This window comes from Nomascus leucogenys, chromosome 18 (genome assembly GCF_006542625.1).
Source record: "Nomascus leucogenys isolate Asia chromosome 18, Asia_NLE_v1, whole genome shotgun sequence".
Taxonomy (NCBI): domain Eukaryota; kingdom Metazoa; phylum Chordata; class Mammalia; order Primates; family Hylobatidae; genus Nomascus; species Nomascus leucogenys.
Window position 1 is genome coordinate 44,798,542 of NC_044398.1, and position 21,801 is coordinate 44,820,342.

General features: G+C 45.0%; 1 protein-coding gene and 1 pseudogene across 10 annotated transcripts in view; one reads left to right on the forward strand and one right to left on the reverse strand.

The window, feature by feature from the left end:
- The first annotated feature begins 1,956 nt into the window (after positions 1 to 1,956).
- The window catches only part of ZNF248 (zinc finger protein 248), a 59,273-nt gene continuing 39,428 nt past the window's right edge, over positions 1,957 to 21,801 (forward strand). For 3 of the 9 annotated variants that reach the window (XR_004026677.1, XM_030797829.1, XM_030797828.1), the window contains exons 1-2: positions 2,393 to 3,599; positions 3,697 to 3,738. Coding sequence is in view for 5 of the 9 variants with exons in the window: in XM_030797829.1 (XP_030653689.1) it covers positions 3,724 to 3,738 (15 nt within the window). In the remaining 4 variants the exon portion in view is untranslated. Of the gene's footprint in view, positions 2,022 to 2,392; positions 3,739 to 21,801 lie in introns of those variants that run through there. The other 6 variants (XM_030797824.1, XM_030797827.1, XM_030797822.1 and 3 more) reach the window with 5 other exon arrangements.
- On the reverse strand, positions 16,280 to 18,471 carry LOC115831175 (annotated as a pseudogene). The gene has a single exon (XR_004026678.1). The product of XR_004026678.1 is annotated as a phosphatidylinositol 3-kinase regulatory subunit beta pseudogene (transcript).

The following is a 21,801-nucleotide window of genomic DNA, read 5'->3' on the forward strand; positions in this document are numbered from 1 at the left end:
TGGCTCATGCCTGTAATCCCAGCACTTTTGGAAGCCAAGGTGGGAGGACTGAAGTCAAGACAGCGTGCTTTTATCTTCATATCAAGGTCATGAAAGACAAGGTGGGAGCAAGAAACTATTACAAACTGGCCAAGGCTAAGACATAATAAATAAATGTACTGTGATAATGAGAGACAGGACTCGCTGGATTTCCTAGGCCAACTAAGAATCCCTAAACCTAGCTGGGAAGGTGACCACATCCACCTTTAAACACGGGGCTTGCAACTTAGCTCACACCCGACCAATCAGGTGTAAAGAGAGCTCACTAAAATGCTAATTAGGCAAAACCAGGAGGTAAAGACATAGCCAATCATCTTTTGCCCGAGAGCACAGCGGGAGGGACAATGATCGGGATATAAACCCAGGCATTGGAGCCCTCAACAGCTACCCTCTTTGGGTCCCCTCCCTTTGTATGGGAGCTGTGTTTTCACTCTATTAAATCTTGCAACTGCACTCTCTTCTGGTCCGTGTTTGTTATGGCTTGAGCTGGGTTTTCACTCGCCATCCACCACTGCTGTTTGCCACCTTTGCAGACCCGCCACTGACTTCCATCCCTCTGGATCCAGCAGGGTGTCCACTGTGCTCCTGATCCAGCAAGGTGCCCATTGCTGCTCCCAAGCTGGGCTAAAGGCTTGCCATTGTTCCTGCATAGCTAAGTCCCGGGTTCGTCCTAATCGAGCTGAACACTAGTCACTGGGTTCCACGGTTCTCTTCCGTGACCCACGGCTTCTAATAGAGCTCTAACACTCACTGCATAGCCCAAAATTCCATTTCTTGGAATCCATGAGGCCAAGAACCCCAGGTCAGAGAACGTGAGGCTTGCCACCATCTTGGAAGCAGCCCGCCACCATCTTGGGAGCTCTGGGAGCAACGATCCCCGGTAACAGTATCCTTGATTGGATGCTGGAACAGAAAAAGGGCATTAGTGGAAGAACTACTTAAGTCTGAATAAACTCTGCAGTTTAGTTAATAGTACTTGTACCCATGTTATTTTCTTAGTTTTGATAAATATACCATGGTCATGTAAAATACTAACACTAGTGGAATTTGGGTGAAAGGCATATAGGAACTATCTTTGCAACTCTTCTGTAAATCTGAAATTATGAGCAAACGAAAAGTTTAAAAAAATGGACAATGACCAAGGAGTTGATTTTTTAAATGAAAAGTTGTAACACACCCGTATGCTCATAGTGTGCTGAAAATGCCAGATGTGCACATAAAAGAATGTAAGTGTAGTTCTGGGTAAAGTATGGTTGGTTTTGGGAAATGAGTGCGTGCTTTCTTCTTCAAATTTGTTACTCAAACAGCTTTTTTTTTTTTTTTTTAACATATAAACAATTTTATGTTTGGGTCTTGAATTGCTAGCTTCTGTTTTTCCTTATTCCAGAGAATAACCATATTGGTCATGGATGTTAGTTTTCTCTTCCAGTCTTTCAGTTAAATGTTACCATGCATGTTCGTGAATGAATTCAAGCACACCTTTCCTTCTCTTGGCTTAGGTCTAAAAGGCACATTGATTTGATCCACAACCTCTGGGGACACTGACAGAATCCTGGTTCCAAGCAGGAGTGGGTAACTGAGACAGTAATCTCTCAACCCACTATACAAGGCTGTTTTGCAGGAGAGCCTTGTTTATGATGATCAGCATGACACATAATGGTGAGAAATATACTGAACAATTTATGTGCCAGACACCGGTTTAAGTGCTTTTACAACGTAAGCGCCTCCAATTCTCATAAAACCCCTGCTAGCTAGGCACTATCATTAGCCTCATTTTACAACTGAGGGGTGCGGCCAGAGCAGACCCGCACTGTTTAGCGCCGCTTCCAAGCCCTGCAGCCACCAGCCTAACTCGGGCGGTCGGCCGCTCCCTCTGCGCATGTGCATCTCCGCCTTCCCCTGCCGGCGAGTCCTTCCCCGGCCTCCCGTCTCTAGTGGGAAACAATCCCTCGCCTCCGGGTCTACGCGGCGAGGAGTGGCGGGTGAGCCCCGGAGTACTGGGCGAGGGCCAGGGGGTCCCTGCGCTGCCCCGAAGGCGGGCGGGCGGCGGCTGGAGCTCGGCAGTGGGGAGGGACCCCTGGCGCCTGCGGCGTTGAAGGGACGGTAGGGCGAAGGCGTCTCAGTCAGAAGGGGATGAGGTCTGGCGTGGGAACGCGAGTTCCGGGGCTCGCGGGGTTCCGTATACATCCAGTCCCCGCGCCTGGCGCTCAGCAGTTTTGTAGCAGGGGGTGGGCAATACGCTTTGGCCCGAAGGGGAGGGAACCGGCTGCGGGGGAGGGCACAGCGCGCGCGTGCGTAACGTGTGACGTTTGCCGTGCGCGTGCGCATGGCGTTTGATGTGTGCGTGTGCGGTTTTTGTGCGCTGGGCTGGCGGGGAGGGGGCGGGGCTGCGGGGGAGAACAACTGCGCCAGGTCCGCGACAAATGAATTAGACACAATTATCCACGGGAGACTCGGTTTTCCACTCTGTAAATTATGGATATTAGGAATACTTGCCGCCTTGGGTTGTTTTGAGCACTTTCATTGTTTAGGTGCTGTATTTATTGGGTGTGCGTTCCCTGGGAGAGCCCAGGGTAGACGGCTCCTGCACCGGCCCCAAGGGCCTCTCTGCCCGTGGAGTGCGGGAGCGAAGGGGCTGGCCTAGCTGACCACCGGGGCCCCTTCTGGCTCTGACCGCCCTCGTATCCCAAGTAATTATTTACACGTTGCGCGTTCATTTATGTATTATGTGTAATCATGGCACAGTATCCTGAAGCCGTCGGCGTCTGTGTGCTGGTGCAAGGTCTGGGACAAGTTTAAGAAGAGAGAGGTGAGCTGGAGCTGAGGGGTGGGCGCGCAGGCTAACAGGAGGTCACCTCTGGAGAGTCAGAGGGCAGGGACGGGTGAAAGGCTCACGGCCACAGCGAAGGAAGTGCTGTCATCACCCCTCCGCGAACACCTGGCACATCCAGGTGAGCTGCTGAGCTTCCTCTTCTCCTGGCCTGATATCCCCGCCGGATGGTAGTGCAGGCAGGTAATACTTGGGTTATCTATTTTGACCTTCTTTGAAAGATGGAAAAACAAAATTGAGTTTGAGGAGGTGATTAGTTCAGATCTTGTCATTCGTTAGAGGCAGAACTGAGATTAGAAGTCAAGTCTGCAGTTTCCCGAGCTACTGCTGCCCATTTTGTTACTCTATATCACAGTTTCTCATTAAAAGATCCTTTTGAGGAATTATTAGCAAGTTAGAACAAACATTTGTAAAATTGCGTTAAATACCCTATCCCTTTTTTTTAGAGGTTTTTTTTGCATTATCTGACCTCAGGGCATTAATGGTGTTAACAGGTAAATAGATAAACAATATGGCCTGAGTTTTTTTTTTCCCCTACAAGGGATTTTGACAAACCCATAGTATTTCTTCCTTTAGATTACTGTTACTTATTAAACTCATCTTTTCATGTTTTTAATTTTTCTGTGTCACAGAACCTTAATTGGTAATAAATCAATAAGAAATATTTACATTCACTCAGTGAAAAGTGTCATGTCTGAGCTCAGCATATATCGGAGCCACACATGGACACGTAAGTATCTTGTATGTGGAGCTGTATAGGCAGGTGAATCTCCGAACTGCAAGGCCGGCGAAGGCTCTCCTGACATTCTTCCTTTCTAATCCTTCAGCTCTCCCTCCTCCACTAAGAGCAGAAAATGAACAAATCCCAGGTGAGATTCTTGTTTCTTTATTCCCAGTTTGTTTAAAAATGGATTTCTGAAGTTTATAAGGATTTATGTTTTGAAAATGGAAAAATAGAAATAGGCAAAAATTGACATTAAGGGAAATAAAACTGAAGTAGCAAATCCAAAATAGTGCAGTTGGCAAATTAGATGCAGGATTTTTAGTTTTGCAGAATTATCCAAGTTATTGTAATGTTATCTCTGATTGTTCTAATAACAATTCTGAAATAAATGCAGTAAATTGTCTATATGTATTTCTTGGTAGAAACAAAGAACACAGTTACAGAGCAGAACTCAGTGCATATGCTTTTCAGGAGACCAAACGCTGAGGTTTGATGGTCCTGCTTGATCCGGGAATAAAACCTTGACGATGTGGAGGAATGGAGGGACTGCATGTCCTCAAAACAGTTTTCCCTAACTGTTTGTGTCCGCTCGTTCTTATTTCTAGGTTGAATCACTGACAGTTCCGACTTGTTTCCGTGTTTCTCGTTTATGTTTCAATCTGATGAATGCAACCTTGTTCCCTCACCTAAACTCACCTGAATCAGTTCTGGCAAAGGCCACCAAATCATAGTAAAGGCTAGCGGATGTTTTTGCCTTTGCATTACTTGCCTGGTCTGCTGCATATATTGTTAACCATGGTCTTTGTTTGAAGAGTCTCCTCTGTTGGTGTCTGTAATGCCACCCTCTGAGCTGTCCTTTCCTAACTTGATTCCCTCTGTAGTCCTCATGAAGACATCTTTTCTTTTTGCTCCAGGCATTGCTTATGCGTGCGTTTCCATCCTTAGCCTACTTAGGTTCTTCTCGGTCTGTTTTTCCTGACTGGTTTCATTTTTTTTTCTTAATAAAGTGCTTTTGAATTAATAATACATTAACGTAATAATACATTACTTTTACTTTTTTAAAAGTAAGTGATAACAAAAGATGTACGTACATATTCACACTCCGTTCCTCTGTTCATGCAGTTTCTCTAGGTAGGGTGACATTTATTTATCATTCAAACCGAGACATTTTCACTGAGAGTGAAAGAGGTTCTATAAATAATTATGCGGAGACAACTGGCATATATTGGGACAGTCCCAGACATACTGGAATGTATGGTTACCCTACCAAAGATGTCTATTTTTTTTCTAGTTTTTGGTTTACTTTGCCAGTGTTTCTTTATCTAGTTTAAAGAAAATATGTATGTATATTCTTATTTGCTTCCTCAGTTTAGTTAAAAAGGAATCTGTTATCTCTAGGGCTTATCAAACCTAGATGTGATTGTGCATCCCTGGCATCTTTTTAAAATGCAGGTTCTGATTTAGTAGCTGTGGATGGGGTCCTTGATTCTGAAGTTCTGATAAACCTCCAGCTTAAGCTAATTCTGATGCTTGACTTATACACTATTTTCCATTATTCCTTTTTCACTTAACAGCATGAAGATGTTTCTATGACAGAACATGAATGGCATTTTCTCTTGTTTTTCACAATTGCATAGTAATTCAAGTCTATAGTTTATTAAACTACTTCCAGCCGTTTGCTGTGACAAACCATGTGGTAATGAATAACCTTGTACATTTATAATTTTGTGTGTATATGTTTTTATATTAAATGAATTCCCAGAACTTGATCAGCTTAGTGGGAATGCCTGTCCTAGAGATAGTATTATTTTGTTTTCCCATTGGCAATGCATGGGAATGCTTATTTCTTCACAGCTCCTCCCATAGAATATGTGGTTCAACTTTTGGATTTGGGGCAACTGATAGGTAAAAAGTGATATTTCATATAGTTTGCATCTGCGATTTTCTTCACTGAGTGAGGTTGAATACCTTTTCGTGTGTCTAAGGGTGTCTTATATTTATTTTTCTGTGAACTTAACTGTTAATATCTTTTGCCTATTTTTCTCTTGGGTTTTCTGGTCTTTTTTCCCCCCAGTGTCTTTCACCCCTATGTATTATATGAGTTGCAAGCCATTATTTTTTGGTGTATCATTTATCTTTTGCTAATTGTTCATGGTGTTTTTCCCTATGCAGAAATATTTGGTTATTTTTGTTGTCTAGTTTGTTAATCTTTTCCTTATGGTTTTGGACTGATAGCATTTGGATACATAATTAGAAAGTCCTTCCCACTTAATGATTATAAAGAATCTGCCCATGTAGTCTAATACTTTTATGCATTTTATGTTTAAATCTTTAATCCATTTGGAGTTTACTTGTATGTAAAAACTTAATTAAATTACCACAGTATCATTCCATTTACTCCACCCCCCCATGTGTGCTGTTTTGATGCTTCTTGTGTTCTGAACCCCACAAGCAAGGTATCTTTAGTATTATGACTTTAGAGAGTGGGTAGGCTTTCGTATTTAGTGAAGTAATTGCCCTTTCCTGTGCTCTTTCTTCCCTTTTGCAGTATCATGCTTCATCTACAGTTATTTGCCTTTACCCCAAAGAAGTTTTATTGTTTCTTGTGCAGATCTTTTGGTGACAAATTCATCATTTTTTGTTGTTGTTGTTTAAAGATGTCTGTATTTCTTCAGTTTGAAGGATATTTTCACTAAAGTCAGAATTCTGGAGTGAGAGCTTTTTTTTTTCTTTTGTTTTTAGCACTTTAAAAATACCATTCCAGTGGCCAGGCATGGTGGCTCCTGCCTGTAATCCCAGCACTTTGGGAGGCCGAGGCAGGTGGATCACCTGAGGTCGGGAGTTCGAGACCAGCCTGACCAACATAGAGAAACCCCGTCTCTACTAAAAATACAAAAAAATTAGCCGGGCATGGTGGTGGGCACCTGTAGTCCCAGCTACTCGGGAGGCTGAGGGAGGAGAATGGCGTGAACCTGGGAGGAACAGCTTGCAGTGAGCAGAGATTGCGCCACCGCACTCCAGCCTGGGCGACAGAGCGAGACTCTGTCTCAAAAACAAACAAACAAACAAAAAAACCATTCTGATGACTTCTGGATTGTTGTTTTTGTCTTAAGTTATCCTCCCCCTTGAAGGCAATTGATCTTTTTTCCTCTGGTTGGTTATGAGATTTTCTCCTTTTGGTTTTTAGCAGTTGTTACTTAATATTACTTGCTTTGGTTTTCTCTATATCCTGTAGTATTTTGGTGGGGGTTGATTCTGAGGTATGATATCCTTGTCAGTTTAAAAATTCTCAGCCTTGGCCTGGTGCGGTGGCTCACGCCTGTAATCCCAGCACTTTGGGAGGCCGAGGTGGGCAGATCACCAGGTCAAGAGATTGAGGGTGAAACCCTGTTTCTACTATAAAGTATAAAAGTTAGCTGGGTATGGTGGTGCACACCTGTAGTCCCAGCTACTCAGGAGGCTGAGGCAGGAGAGTTGCTTGAACCCAGGAGGCAGAGGTTGCAGTGAGCCGAGATCACGCCACTGCACTCCAGCCCAGCAACAGAGCGAGACTCCATCTAAAAAAAAAAAAAAAAAATTCTCTGCCTTTTTTTTTCCATCAAATATTCTCTACTTTCCTTTTGGTACTGCAGTTACACCTATTAGAGCTCTCAGTTCTCTAAATAAAAGAACACAAAATGTGTGTACTGCTTCTATATGAAATATATATATATTACATATATAAATATATATATATAACATATATAAATATATATAACATATATAAATATATGTAACATATATAAATATATATATATATACACACACACACGTAGAGAGAGAGAGAGAGATAGGGTCTTATTCTGTCACCCAGGCTGGAGTGCAGTGACAAATTAGATTCGTTTATCCACCACCAAAGTCAAACTACAGAATAGCTGAATTACCCTGAAGATCTCTCCTGTTGCCCTTTTTATAGCCACAGCTACCTCCATCCTGGCCCTGTCATTCCCCAACCCCAGCCAACCCCTACTCCTCCCTAAATTAACCAGCAACCTACTAATCTGTTTCTGTCCTTTCAAGAATACTACAGAACAGGAATCATATAACATTAACCTCTTAGGGTTAGCTTTTTTCACTCAGTACAATTCCCTGGTGATTCATACAGGTTGTATATGTGTCAACAGTTCATTCCTTTTTGTTATTAAGTAGTAGTCCATGGTATAGATATACCACATTTTGTTTTTTTTTTTGAGATGGCGTTTCCCTCTTGTTACCCAGGCTGGAGTGCAATGGCATGATCTCGGCTCACTGCAATCTCCGCCTCCCGTGTTAAAGTGATTCTCCTGCCTCAGACTCCCGAGTAGCTGGGATTACAGGCATGCGCCACCACGCCTGGCTAATTTTGTATTTTTAGTAGAGACGGGGTTTCTCCGTGTTGGTCAGGCTGGTCTCAAACTCCGGACCTCCGGTGATCCACCCGCCTCAGCCTCCCAGAGTGCTGGGATTACAGACGTGAGCCACCGCACCCGGCTGTATATATCATAGTTTAACCATTCACCTGTTGAAGGACATCTGGGTTAATTTCCAATTTTGGGCTATGAAAAATAAAACTGCTGTGAACATGCCATTTTATATTTCCACTAGCCACTGTACGCATGATCCAGTTTCTCTCTATCCTTGCCATCACTTGGTGTTAGCACTGGGTTTTTTTTCTTTTTTTTTTTTTTTGGTCATTCTGATGGGTATATAGTGATTTTTTGTGTGTGTTATTTATTTGCATGAAAATCTTTTCATGGGTGTATTTTCTGCCTGTATATTCTCTTCACTGAAATAGTCCTTCATGTCTTAGAACTGTAGTGGAAGAATGGTAATTTTTTTTTTCTTGAACCCCCATAGGTTCTTAGTTGGAGTGAACCCCTGTAGCAAGAGATAGATTAAGAAGAGAAAAGCAAGTTTATTAACAAGTATATTTCATATATACATGGGGGACACCCAGAGAATGAGTGTTTCACAAAGAGGTGGCTTTGAATTCCAGCTTATATAGCATCTTCATCCAAGAACAGGAACTTTTTAGAGAAGTGTTAAGACAAGGGAAAGGGGCTTGGAATCTCTAGGGCTGGCAGCTTGGGGGAAAGCAAATAAATGGCTGATACAGGCTAGTTTGTGAAGCTAGTTAATGTAGATTCTCCTGGTACCATCTCTAGGACCATCTATCTAAAGTCTTAAGAACTCTTGCCTAGCCCTAGGCAAAGATTTTCTCTTATTTTTTTTGTCTAAAAATTATATAGTTTTATATGTTATATTTAAGTACTTCATCTATTTAGAGTTAATTTTTGTATAAGGTATAATGTTTAGATTGAGGCTCAGTTTTTGCCTGTGGGTGTACAATTGCTTGCAGCACCATTTGTTAAAAATTTTTTTCAACAAATTTGTGAAAATTTTACTGAATTGCTTTTGTACCTTTGTCAGAAATCAGTTAAGTATATTTGTGTGGGCCTATTTCTGGGTTATCTTCTGTGTTCCGTTGGTGTATGTGTCTGTGCCTCTGCTAATACCATGCTATCTTGATGACTGTGACCATATAGTAAGGTTTAATATTGAACACAGTGTGATTCGTTTTACTTTATTCTTCTTCATAGTTGCTTTAGCTATTCTTAGCACCTGTGCCTTTTATATAAGTTTTAGAATAAGCTTCTCTGTGCTTATAAAAATCCTCATTGGGATTTTGATAGGAATTTCATTAAGATACTGATTTTAAGGGTAAGATTTTTTTTTGACTGACTCTGCTGTTTTTTTCAGCAAATATCTTTCCTTTCCCTGAAGTTATCATTTTTTTATCTTTCTTAATCTAGTCATTCATTCATTTAGCAACTATTTATGACTGTTCTGTATTACTAAATCTTGTTGAATTGCAAACGCTGTTCAAAGAGAGTTGGTATAGTTTAAATTGCTCACTTGTAATGTGACGGCTGTTTAGTATACAAGGAGCTTTAGGCTCCCTTAGCTGGGCGTTTGGGGTAGAGGAAAACAAGCCTGAAGTGCTTTGTTAGCCTTTTTTTTTTTTTTTTTTTTTTTTAGACAGAGTCTGTCACTCTGTGGCCCAGGCTAGAGTGCAGTGGTGTGATCTCAGCTCATTGCAACCTCTGCCCCCCGGGTTCAAGCAATTCTCTTGCCTCAGCCTCCCAGGTAGCTGGGATTACAGGCACCTGCCACTGCGCCTGACTAATTTTTGTATTTTTAGTAGAGACGGGGTTTCACCATCTTGGCCAGGCTGGTCTTGAACTCCTGACCTTGTGATCCACATGCCTTGGCCTTCCAAAGTGTTGGGATTACAGGCGTGAACCACTGCGTCCGCCCCCCTGAACTTCTTTATATTTATTTTTATTTCTCTTTTGTACTGTCTTCCATGTTCATTCTATTTCTAAAACATCTTCAAGGGTTCTTTGAAAAAAATTTTTTTTTGAGACAGAGTCTCATTCTGTTGCCCGGGCTGGAGTGCAGTGGTGTGATCTCGGTTCGCTGCAAGCTCTGCCTCCCGGGTTCACGCCATTCTTCTGCCTCAGACTCCCAAGTAGCTGGGACTACAGGCACCCTCCACCACGCTCGTCTAATTTTTTTTGTATTTTTAGTAGAAACGGGGTTTCACCTTGTTAGCCAGGCTGGCCTTGAACTCCTGACTTCAGGTGATCCACCCGCCTTGGCCCCCCAAAGTGGTGGGATTATAAGGCGTGAGCCACTGTGCCTGGCCATTTCTTTGAAATATTAAAAAAAAATTTTTCACCATTTGTGAAAAGTTTACAATTTAACCATGTTTTATTTCTTTCCTTTTTTTTTTTTTTTTTTTTTTTTTTTTTTTATTGAGAGACAGGATCTCACTCTGTTACCCAGGCTGGAATACAGTGGTGTAGTAGTCAGTAGTCATAGCCCACTGCAGCCTCAAATTCCTGTGCTCAGGTGATCTGCCTTAGTCTTTCAAAGTGCTGGGATTATAGGTGTGAGCCACCATGTCTGGCCTATTGTTAATTTCTTACTGCTCTTTCTTTCTCCCTGAAGGCTTATGGCAGTGTGTTCTAAGTTTATGGAAGGAATAGTTTTAAAAATCTGTTTGAAGATATTATAATTAATTTTTCATTTCTATTTCTTACATTGATTTGGTTTCTTAGCATTCATTTCTAGCCATCTTGGTGAGTATGCTTTATGTCGTTGCTTTTCCTCAAATATCTAGTAAATCTTTATTTTCCATTCATATTTAAAAGTGAAGAACTAGTTGGATCAGCACAGGTAGCTAATGTGAATTCACTCAGCTGTTGAGAAATGTGTCCTCTATTACTGTCTCCCACAATGGAAAGGCCAATTCAAGGATTGTAGATGAATTGGTAAGGAAACATAATAGGTAAGAAATCTAGCAGGTTTCCTGCCAGAACCCAGAACATCTCCAAGCTGGTGGCTGTGCTTGAAATGGACTTCATGCCTCTGACTTCTGTTTGATCTTACCATTCTGTATCTTTCAGAAATTACTCAAAATGTTTCTTCTGCTGACGGGGTCCTTCCCAGGAATATTCTTTTTTTTGTTTTTTTTTTTTTTTTTTTGAGCTGGAGTCTGTCTGGCTCCGTCACCCAGGCTGGAGTGCAATGGTGTGATCTCGGCTCACTGCAACCTCCGCTTCCCGGGTTCAAGCGATTCTCCTGCCTCAGCCTCCCGAGTAGCTAGGGTTACAGGCACTGGCCACCATGAATGGCTAAGTTTTGTGTTTTTAGTAGAGATGGGGTTTCCCCATGTTGCCAGGCTGGTCTCGAACTCCTGAGCTCAGGCAATCTGTCCATCTCAGCCTCTCAAAGTGCTCAGATTATAGGCATGAGCCACTGTGCCTGGCTGTATTCTTTTTTTTTTTTCTTTTGAGAGGGAGTCTCGTTCTGTTGCCCAGGCTGGATGTAGTGCAGTGGCGTGATGTTGACTCACTGCAACTTCCTCCTCCCGGGTTCAAGCGATTCTCCTGCCTCAGCCTCCCAAGTAGCTGGGACTGCAGGTGTGTGCCACTATGCGCAGCTAATTTTTTTTTGTATTTTAGTAGAGATGGGTTTTACCATGTTGGCTAGGCTGGTCTCAAACTCCTGACCTCAGGTGATTCACCTGCCTTGGCCTCCCAAAGTGCTGGGATTGCAGGTGTGAGCCACTGCACCCTGCCTCTTTTATGTTTCTTCACTGATATTTTTGGAGTTAGGGTAGATAAATATTTCAGACTAGAAATACCCATTCTTCTTTTAGCTTTCTATTTTGGAAAATTGCAAACTTACACAAAAGTGAGAAAATAGTATATTAACCCCCATGTACCTACCCATTCTCAGCTTCCCCAGTTATCAGCTCAGAGCTGTCTCACTTTTATTTTCACCCATTCCTGCTGAGATTATTTTGAATCAAATTCAAGATAAATTTTTTTGTAAACATATCAGTAAGTATCTCTGAAAGTTGAGGCCTTTTTCTTAACTTTTAATATGAAAATTTTCAAACAAAATAAGCACTTGTATAATTTTTACCTAGATTCAGCAGTTAATGTTTTTGCCTTATTTGCTTTATCTCTCCTCTGTATTTACATTTTATTCTGAAATATATTTGAAAATAAGTTACCCACATTTATAACACTTTACCCCTAAATAACTTGGTATGAATTTCTTCAGCATAAGGACATTTACTTACCTAACCACAATACAATTACCACGCTAAGAAAATGAGCAGTAATCCACACTGTTACCTAAATCCATTGTACTTTAAAGTTTCCCAAAATGAGACAGTGGTTTAAAATAAATAACTAGGATATTAGTGGAGGAGGTTGTAGTGAGGAACCATATCCACAAAATATGTACGTGTATATAGTAATCTTGTGGCCAAGATGGAGCCACTGTACTCGAGCCTGGGTGACAGAGGGAGACTCTGTCTCAAAAAATAAATAAATAAAATAAAAATAAAAAGTTAGCTGGGCATGGTGGCTCACACCCAGCTACTCAGGAGGCTGAGGTGGGAGGATGAGTTGATCCCAGGAAGTGGAGGTTGCAGTGAGATGAGATTGTGCCATTGCACTCCAGCTTGGGCCACAGAGTGAGTCCCTGTCTCAAACAACAGCAGCAACAACAACAAAACACCACAATACAGTTACCACAACAAAATTTGAAAATTTCTTAATGTATAATTGGTGTTTTCCAGTTTTTGCAGTTTTTTACATTCGTTAAATCAGGATTCAAATATGGTTGAAATGTCTTTTATCTTTAAGACTTTGTGAGTTGTATGTTTCTTCTCCATATCTTTATTTACTGCAGTGTATTTGTTGAAGATTTTCCTTGTTGTGTCACTGTGGTTATGTTTAACGTGTTGCTATGATCCCTGTATTTTCTCTAAGTAGTTCAACTTAATCCCGATTGATGCTTAGGTTTTGGTAAGAATTTATCATAGATTGTGTTGTGTACTTCCATCAGGGCCACATAACATCTCATTGTCCTCTCGGTTTGTTGTTTGTTTTCCTGAGTCAGGATCTTACTGTGTCCCCTAGGCTGGAGTGCATTGGCTTAGTCATGGCTCACTCCAGCCTTGAATTCCTGGGCTCAAGTGATCCTCCTGCCTTAGCCTACTAAGTAGTTGGAACTACAGGTGCATGCCACTATACCTGTCCAATTAAAAAAATTTTTTTGTAGAGACGGGGTCCTGCTACCAGGTCCTGTTGACCAGGCTGGTCTTGAACTCCTTGGCCCAGGCAATACTCCCATTTTGGCCTCCCAAAGTGCTGGGATTGCAGGAATGAGCCACCGCACCTGGCTTCATTGTCTTTTTGTAATGTTTGAAAGTCATTGATTATTGTCTAAATTTAGTAATTCATTAAAGATTGCAAAATGGTGATATTCGAATTCTATAATTCCTCTTCTGTTACCAAACCAAACTTGGGTCCTCTCACCGCACACACAGAAAAAGCTAAAACTGACCTTGGGATTTGCAGCAAGAGAAATGGAGGCATTTGTTGAAGGGCATCCGGCAAGGAGAATTAGGTGGTTAACGCCTAAGACCTGTGATCCCTGATGGCTTATAAGCAAAGGTTTTTAAAAGTGATGGTACATTTCAGAAAAGCAGAGGTTACAGGCAAAAATCATACATCAGTACATGAAGGTTATACATTGATTTCGCCGCTGCCTAAGGTTTGTACCAGTTTACTTTGCCAGCAGCAGTGCATGCATGTTCTTACTCCACACATTCATCCTGAGACTTGGTATTTTATTTTTTATTTTTGCTCTTCTGTTGGGTGTCTTGTGGTACTCTTTTGTGGTTATCCTAGAAGTTAAAGTCAGCATTTTTGACATATTATAATGAAATACAAACTATTCATTGTACTACCTAAACCTGTAACTTTGAAACATGTTGACTCCATTTATCCCCTTTCATTTCTAGGCTTTTCAGTCCTTCCTGCCTTTTCATAGTTCTATTTTGGGTCATTTTTTCTTTTCATGAAAACTCCCTTTGATGTTTCTTATAATGCATATCTGTTGGTTGTTACTACTCTGTTTATGATTTTGGAAATCATAAACAGTAATCTTAAACTTTTATTTTTGCTATATATAGAATTCTACCTTTGAGTTTTTGTTTTTCCGTTCACTTTAAAGTTGTCTTTTCATGATGTTTTGGGTTTTTACATGGCTGCTTTTAAAGTTCTGGTTTGATTTTGCTTTAGCTTTGGTTTATTCTTTTTTTTTGACATTTGATGTTTTATATCATATCAATAACAACGTACCGTACAAAACCTGCCTCCCAGCTTGTGGGGCAGGCAGTGTGGTGGCCAAGGGCAGCGTAGAAAACCAGGGCTCTTGCCCCAAAAGAGGAGAGGAAAGAGGGTTTTGCAGTCAAGGAAAAACGGAATCAAAACCCAACATGATCCAAGAGAAGCCCTGAATCTGCATCAGAGAGAGGGGCCGTGGGCAGTGTCGCAACTTGGCCACTGTGGTGGCACCAGTACGGGGAGCTGTGATTCCTAGGAGGGGTTGGGGCCAGCTCACGAGTTTATTTATTTATTTTTTTTTGAGACGGAAGAGTCTCCCTCTGTTGCCCAGGCTGGAGTGCAGTGGCATGATCTTTGCTCACTGCAACTTCTATCTCCCAGGTTCAAGAGATTCTCGCACCTCAGCCTCCCAAGTAGCTGGGATTACAGGCCGCCGCCACCACGCCCGGCTGATTTTTGTATTTTAGTAGATACGGGGTTTCGCCATTTTGGCCAGGCTGGCCTCCAACTCCTGACCTCAAAAGATCCGCCCGTCTTGGCCTCCCAAAGTGCCGGGATTACAGGCGTGAGCCCCCGTGCCTGGCCTGCGAGTTTATTTTTTCAGGGGTGGGTGAACTTCTCGCAGCGGCCCCATTGTGGGGGTAACCCGGTGGCGGGTTTCACTTTGGGGTTTGGAGGGGAAGTTGGAGTCTGTGGGGCGGGTCCCGCCCGGCCCCGAATGACACGGCCGAGGTTCTCGGAAGCAGCGGAGTGAAGTTCCTTCCTGCCCTGACCCCAGGTCTATGGCTTAAAAATCAGGGTGCCCAGGCTGGGGCTGCGCAGCCCAGGGGCCCTCTGTAAACATGGCAGGTGCAGCCAGAAGGGGCTTCCGGGACCCCGGGGGACCTGCGGTGGGCAGGGTAGAGGGTCTGGGTGACCAGAGCCATGGAGAGGGCAATGCCCGGGGGACACGGAGATACGGGGTGGGGGAGGCAGGACCCCCAACATGGAGAGAGACAGGGGCCAAGAAAGAGAAAAGCAGACAGAGGGAGATCTGGAGAATGTGGGAGGGAAGGAGAGAAAGAAAGAGAAAGAGGGTGAGAGAACCCCAGACAAGAGCCAGAGCCGGAGAAATGAGGACTTCTGGATGTGGCTGGTCTGGTCCGTGGCTCCCGCCGCCACAGCCTCCGGTGCAGATGGGCCCAGGGGTGGCTCTGCTTGGGGCGGGTCCTCGGCGCTCAGCGGGCTGCAGGCGGCGGGCCGGGCCCCGGGCGCACACTGGGTGCGCCAGGGTGACGGTGAGCGCGTCATTGTGCTGCACTAGGGAGGCGTGCTGGTAGTGCAGCACCAGCTCCTTCAGCGACCCGTACAGGTTGTAGGGCTCCGCGAAGCCGAAGCCGGTGGCCGTGCGGTAGATGACTCAGTGCTTGGTGTCGCCGTCCACCACCACGGAGCAGGCGTAGCAGCCCTGCTGGTTGCTCTCGCGGATGAGGAAGGTGCCACCCGCTTGCCGCTCAGCATCTCCTCTGACTGTGTGCAGTTGATCTTGCCTACGTACCAAGTGCTTTCCTCATGGTGCGGGAGGTTGTCCTCGTCCTCCATCAGCGCGTACTTGTCCTCAGTCTCATTTTTAATCCCCAGCCACTCCTTGATTTTCTTCTGCCGGTCGCCTTTCTGGGTGAGCCACACAAGGTACTGGTCTCGGATCTTGGGCAGCTGCATGAGGTCCGGCTTGAGGCTGTTCATGCGCTTATCGATCTCCTGGTTGTCCGAGGCCTGAGTCCGGAGCTGCTGCTCCAGCTTCGTGCGGCTCTCATGGATCTCGGCAATGCGGGACTTGAGACACTCAGAGTTCAGCAGGATCCTCTGCATCTCTTTCTCGTTGCCCTCACGCGGAAGCGCTCCAGGTATTCCTTGCTGCACTTCTCTTGAGTCTGACCCTGCTCTTCAAAGATCTTAATAGTCTCCTTGAAGGCCTCAATTGCGGTAGGCGTTATCTGCAGCTCCTGGAGGGGGCGCAGCTCAGCACCTCCTGGGACTCCCCAAAAGGCCCTGCGAAGTCCGTGTGTCCTCTTCATAGAGCTGGTCATATTCGCGGCTCTTGTCCTGGTACTGCTGGTGATAGACCTTGAGCTGGGCACCCACCGCCTCCACGCTATCCTCCTTGACAATCTGGTCCTGCTGGTATTTGGACACAGGGTAGAGGAGCCGTGTGTCCAGCTTGGCTTGTACTGGGCCAGCGACTCGTGGCGGTAGTGATTGATGAGGTCCACGATGGAGCAGAAGATGAGTGGCTCTGAGAAGGCATAGTGCCCCTCTCGGTGGAAGACCTGGATCAGCTTATTGTTCCCGCCTTTCCTGAGGGTCAGCGTGTACTTGCCCTGGATCTTGCTAGAAGCATCTCGGACTAGGAAGGTGCCATCGGGAGTGTCCCGGAGTTTCTCGTTCATCTCCTCCCTTGAAATGTCCCCCCAGTACCACTCAGCATCTTTCAGGGAGGGTAGGCTCCTTCCATTGGCCAGGCCTGTGGGGGCCGGCTTTGCCTTGGAGGGTTTAGGCGGCAGCGCTGGGGGCGCAACCTCCTGCTCTTCCAAGTGTTCCTGAAGCAGCTTCTCCACCAGCAGCGCCGGGAAGTCAGGGCTAGGCTCGCTCCCGTCGGGAGCTCCCCCTGGCGGCGGCGAGGACCGCGGCGGTGCGCGCAGCAGCAGCAGCAGCCCGAAGGTGGCGCCCAGAGCCGGGTCGCGGCGGGCCACTCGGCCCAGGTGCTGGAACAGGAAGCGCAGCGTGAGCGCGCGGTGCAGCGGCAGCGTCGGTGGCTCCAGTGCAGGGCCTGGCGCGCCTCGGCTAAGGCCTCGGGGGGTCACGAGTGGCGCGGGCAGTGCCAGCAGGAAGCTCTTCATGCCGTCAGCCAGGGCTGCCACGTCCCACTGATCTACGTCGCTCAGGGACCAGTCTGTACGCGGTGTGGGCAGCTCCGGCCGGTAGTGAGATTCGCTGTCCAGCCCTGTCTTTTCAATGGCTTCCACAAGCTTCACCAGAAGAGGGGGAGCCACATCAGGTGGGGAGAACTGCTCGGGCAAGTCGGGGAGTGTGAGGCCTGGCTCAGGGGCCCCATCACGGGGCCTGGCGGGCAGTGGGCGGGGGCCCCGTGGGCGAGGGCCAGGCCAGGGCCACGGGCCCCAGGAACTCCACGTAGGTGCCAGGGAAGTCACCTCGCTGCCGTGTGCGCTCGTTGAGACCGGGCATCCAGCCCACGCTCTGTGGACAGCGCTCACCACCCTTGGCCACGCCCAGTGCCTGCAAGGCCGCCCGGCTCACTACCAGCACGTCGCGGGGCAGCAGCTCCAGGTCCTCCGGCCGCTCCCGGCAGAACGGGTACAGAGCGTGGTACTGGAAGCCCTCAGGGCCCGCCATGGCCGCGTGGGTGTGGTGGGGTCTGGATGGTTAGGTGGCTGCTTGGAGCCCCACTGGCCCCATTGGCTGGAGCAGGGCTGGGAGGGTCCGCTGGGTTGGCTTGGGGTGCTGGGACCTCTATCTCCAGCAGTCACAGGCGACCACGGGGGCCGCTCATTCCTCGCTTCAAATTATTCCATGACCCTTACAAGGGCCACTCGTCGCTGGGTCCACCACTCATCAACTGGTGGGAGGGAGTTGGTGGTGTGGTGTCCGGTCACTGGGCCATTGAGTCCTCCATCAGCAGGTGAGGCTGGGGCAGGCCGCTCACGCCCTCACACGGAGGGCCATGGGTGCCCAAGGCTGGCAGCTCTGCTGGCTGCACCAGACGAGGGAGCCAAGGGTGCAGGCTGCCACCATGCTCGGCCAGCCTAGGACGCCGACCTGGTCGCGGCCGCCACCGCCGCCGCAGCCGCCGTCACACCAAGCCGAGCCCGCCCCGTGGCTCCACTGCGGCCACCTTCGCCGCAGCCGCGAGATCCCCGCCTCTGCCGCCGCCTTGGTTCCCAGCGGCCTCAGCTTTGGTTTATTCTTAAGATCCACTGAACTCTGTGAATGTGACTTAATTTTTTGCATGAGCTTTTTTTTTTTAAATCCATTCTGCCAATCTCTGCCTTTTTGTTGGAAGAATTTAACCTATTTCAAATTAAAGTTGGCCGGGCGTGGTGGCTCTTGCCCATAATCCCAGAACTTTGGAAGGCTAAGGCAGGTGAATCGCTGGAGTCCAGGAGTTCGAGACCAGCCTGACATGGCAAAACCCTGTCTCTACAAAAAATACAAAAATTAGCCCAGTGTGGTGGCACGCGCCTGGAGTCCCAGCTCCTCAGGAAGTTCAGGTGGAAGGATCGCTTGAGCCAGCCGCCCCGGGAGGCAGAGGTTGCAGTGAGCCTAGTTGGAGCCATTGAACTCCAGCCTGAGCCACAGAGTGAGACCCCATCTCCAAAAAAAACAAGAAAGAGAGAAAAGGAGGGAAGGAGAAGGAAGGAAAGGGTAAAGGGGGAAGGAAAAGGGGAGGGAGAGGGAAGGGGAAAGGGGAGGGGAAGAAAGAAGGAAGGGGAAGGGAAGAAGGAAGGGGGGAGGGAAGGAGAAGGGGAGGGAAAGGGAAGGGGAGAGGGAAGGGAAGGGTAAAGGAAAGGAAGAAAAGAGTTAAAGTTTCTAGCAAGGAAGGACTGACTTTTGCCAGTTGCTATTTTTTTCTTGCTAATTTTTTGTTCATTTCTTTCACTGCTCTATTTAGCTGATTTTTTGTAGTATATTTTGATTTACTTCTCATTTCCTTTCCTGTATATTTTAAGATATTTTGTTGGTGTTTACCACGGAGATTAACAATGAACATTCCACATTTATAACAATCTAGTTTAAATACCAGTTTTGTCTCAGTATCATACAAAAACTCTGCTCCTATACAGCTGCCTTCTCCCTATGTTGTTGTTGCTACAGATTATATCTTTATACATTGTGCGCTGAATAACATAGATTTATAATTATTGCGTATGCATTTTCCTAAACTCCTTTAGGAAATAAAGATTGGAATTACAAACTACAAAATGCTGGCTTTTGTACTTACATTTTTTTTTACTAGAGCTTTTTATTCATACAGCTTTAAGTTATGAAGATCTTTTCATTTCAACCTTCCCTTTAGTATTTTCTGTAGGGCAGGGTTTATGATAATGAGTTCTCTTGGCTTTTATCTGGAGTGTTTTACTTTTTCTTTCATTTTTGAAGGATCAATTTGCCAGGTTTACAATTCCTGGCTGGCAAGATTTTTATTTTTGTTTTTTCCCCTCTTAACACTTTAAAGATGCCGTCCCACTGCCTTCTGGTCTCTGTGGTGTCTGACCTCTGTGGTTGTTACTTGGCTTTTGATAGTTTGATGATAATGTACCTCAGTGGATCTCTTTGAATTTTTCTTACTTGGAGTTTGTTGAGCTTTGTGGATGTAAGATTTGTGTTATTGATAGAATTTGGGCAGTTTTTAGCCCTTATTTCTTTGAGTAATCTTTCTCCCCATTTCTCTCTTTTTTCCTTCTGGGACTCCTGTAATTGTATGATAGATAGTCCACTCAAAGGTGTCCCACAGGTCCCTTAGGCTCTATTCACATTTCTTTATTTTTTTTTTTTTCTGTTCTACTCCTCATACCAGATTACTTCAATTTTTATATCCTCCAATTCATGATTCTTTCAGCTGTCTGCTCAAATGGGTTGTTAAAACCTCTAGTGGATTTTTAAATTTCGGTCGTTTTACTTCTCAGCTTTAGATTTTCTACTTGGTTTCTTTTTACAGTTTCCAACTCAGTTCAGACATTGTTGGCCTCATTTCTTTTAGTTATTTGTCATTTTTGATGACACTTAAGATAATTTATTTAAAATTTTTGTTTAGTAAGTCCAATATCTGGGCTTCCTTAAGGAAGGAATTTGTTTTCCTTGAGTAGGCTCTGTATTCTTGTGTCTTTGAATACCTTCTACTTTTTTGTTGGAAATTGGACATTTGAATATTTTAATATGGTAAGTCTGGAAATCAGATTTTTACCCTTCCCCAAGGTTTGCTGTTTTTCTCCTTTTTTTTTTTGAGACAGAGTCTTGCTGTGTCACCAGGCTGGAGTGCAGCGGTGCAATCTCAGCTCACTGCAACCTCAGCCTCCCGGGTTCAAGCAATTCTCCTACATCAGCCTCCCTTGTCGCTGGGACTACAGGCATGCACCACCACGCCCAGCTAATTTTTGTATTTCTTTTTTTAGTAGAGATGGGGTTTCACCATGTTGGCCAGGATGGTCTTGACCTCTTGACCTCGCAAAGTGCTGGGATTAAAGGCATGAGCCACCATGCTCGGCCGCATGCTATTTTTATAGTCTGGTTTCCTTGTTCTATGTGTGTCACTGAAGTCTCTGTTCCTTAGCTTGCTTTCAGCTAATGTTTTTACAGAGATTTCTTTGAATCCCTGGTGCTAAAGACAACAAATAAACATTTCTCTCAGTCTTTGCACATTGACTCTGCGCTGGGGTACTCTAACATTTAGCCAGGCTGTTTACAACCTTGCTTTAGCCTTCGTGTCCTGATTGCACTGAACCTCGAGAATAGCTGGAGGTGAAAGCTTGTGGTCTTCTTAAGGCTTGTGAGTATACATTCTGCCTTGGGTATGTGTCTGGATTTCTAATTTTCTCAGTATATATGGGGTTTTTTGAAAGCCCAAATTTCCCAAAGAAACCCTCTCCAGGTTTTCTTCTCAGGCCTTAAGTGGTGTACTATATGTCTCAACCATTATCCTCTGCTGCAGACGACTGCAGATATTTTGTTCCCCTTACAGTGTTTTTGAGCAAGGACTATTTTTTTCTATCCTAAATGAGTTCTGAGTTAGGTGAAACAGAGACAAGCATATTCCATCAGTCCTTCAGGTGTTTCCCACATAGTTGGAACAGATAAACAATTCCTTGTAAGTAAGGTCTGCTCTGGTCCCTCTAGAATCAAGGACCAGGGACCCACACTTGGAATGCGGGCTACCGTCTCAAGGCTGTTACCAAGGCAAGGAGGGTTGGGGTAAAGGCAAGTAGAAGTGCCACAAAGCTTTCCTACCATTTTGAAGTTGCCTTTTTTTTTTTTCTTTCTGATTTGGCATGTACTTGGTTGCAGTCAGCCTTTGACCTTTTCACAATTCTGACGAAGTTTATTCTGACAGTTTCTGCTTGTTTTTTGATGTCTCCGAGGGGACCTGAGCTTGGTGCCGCCTACTTCTCCATTTTGCTGACATCATTCCACTTCATTAATCTTGTCCTCTTACATGTTTCTTTCTTATTATATAAACTTTTTGCTTTAGAAGAGTTTTAGACTTATGGAAAAGTTGTGAAGACAGTACAAAGAGTTTCCATATACATCCCATAGACACAGTTTCATTAACATCTTATATTAATGTAGTACATTTGTCACAATTAATGAAACAATACTGATATATTATTAAGTAATGACCACTTTATTGGGATTTTCTTAATTTTTCCCTAATGTAGTTTTTCTGTTCCAGGATGCCAACATTCTACTTAGTCATCATGTCT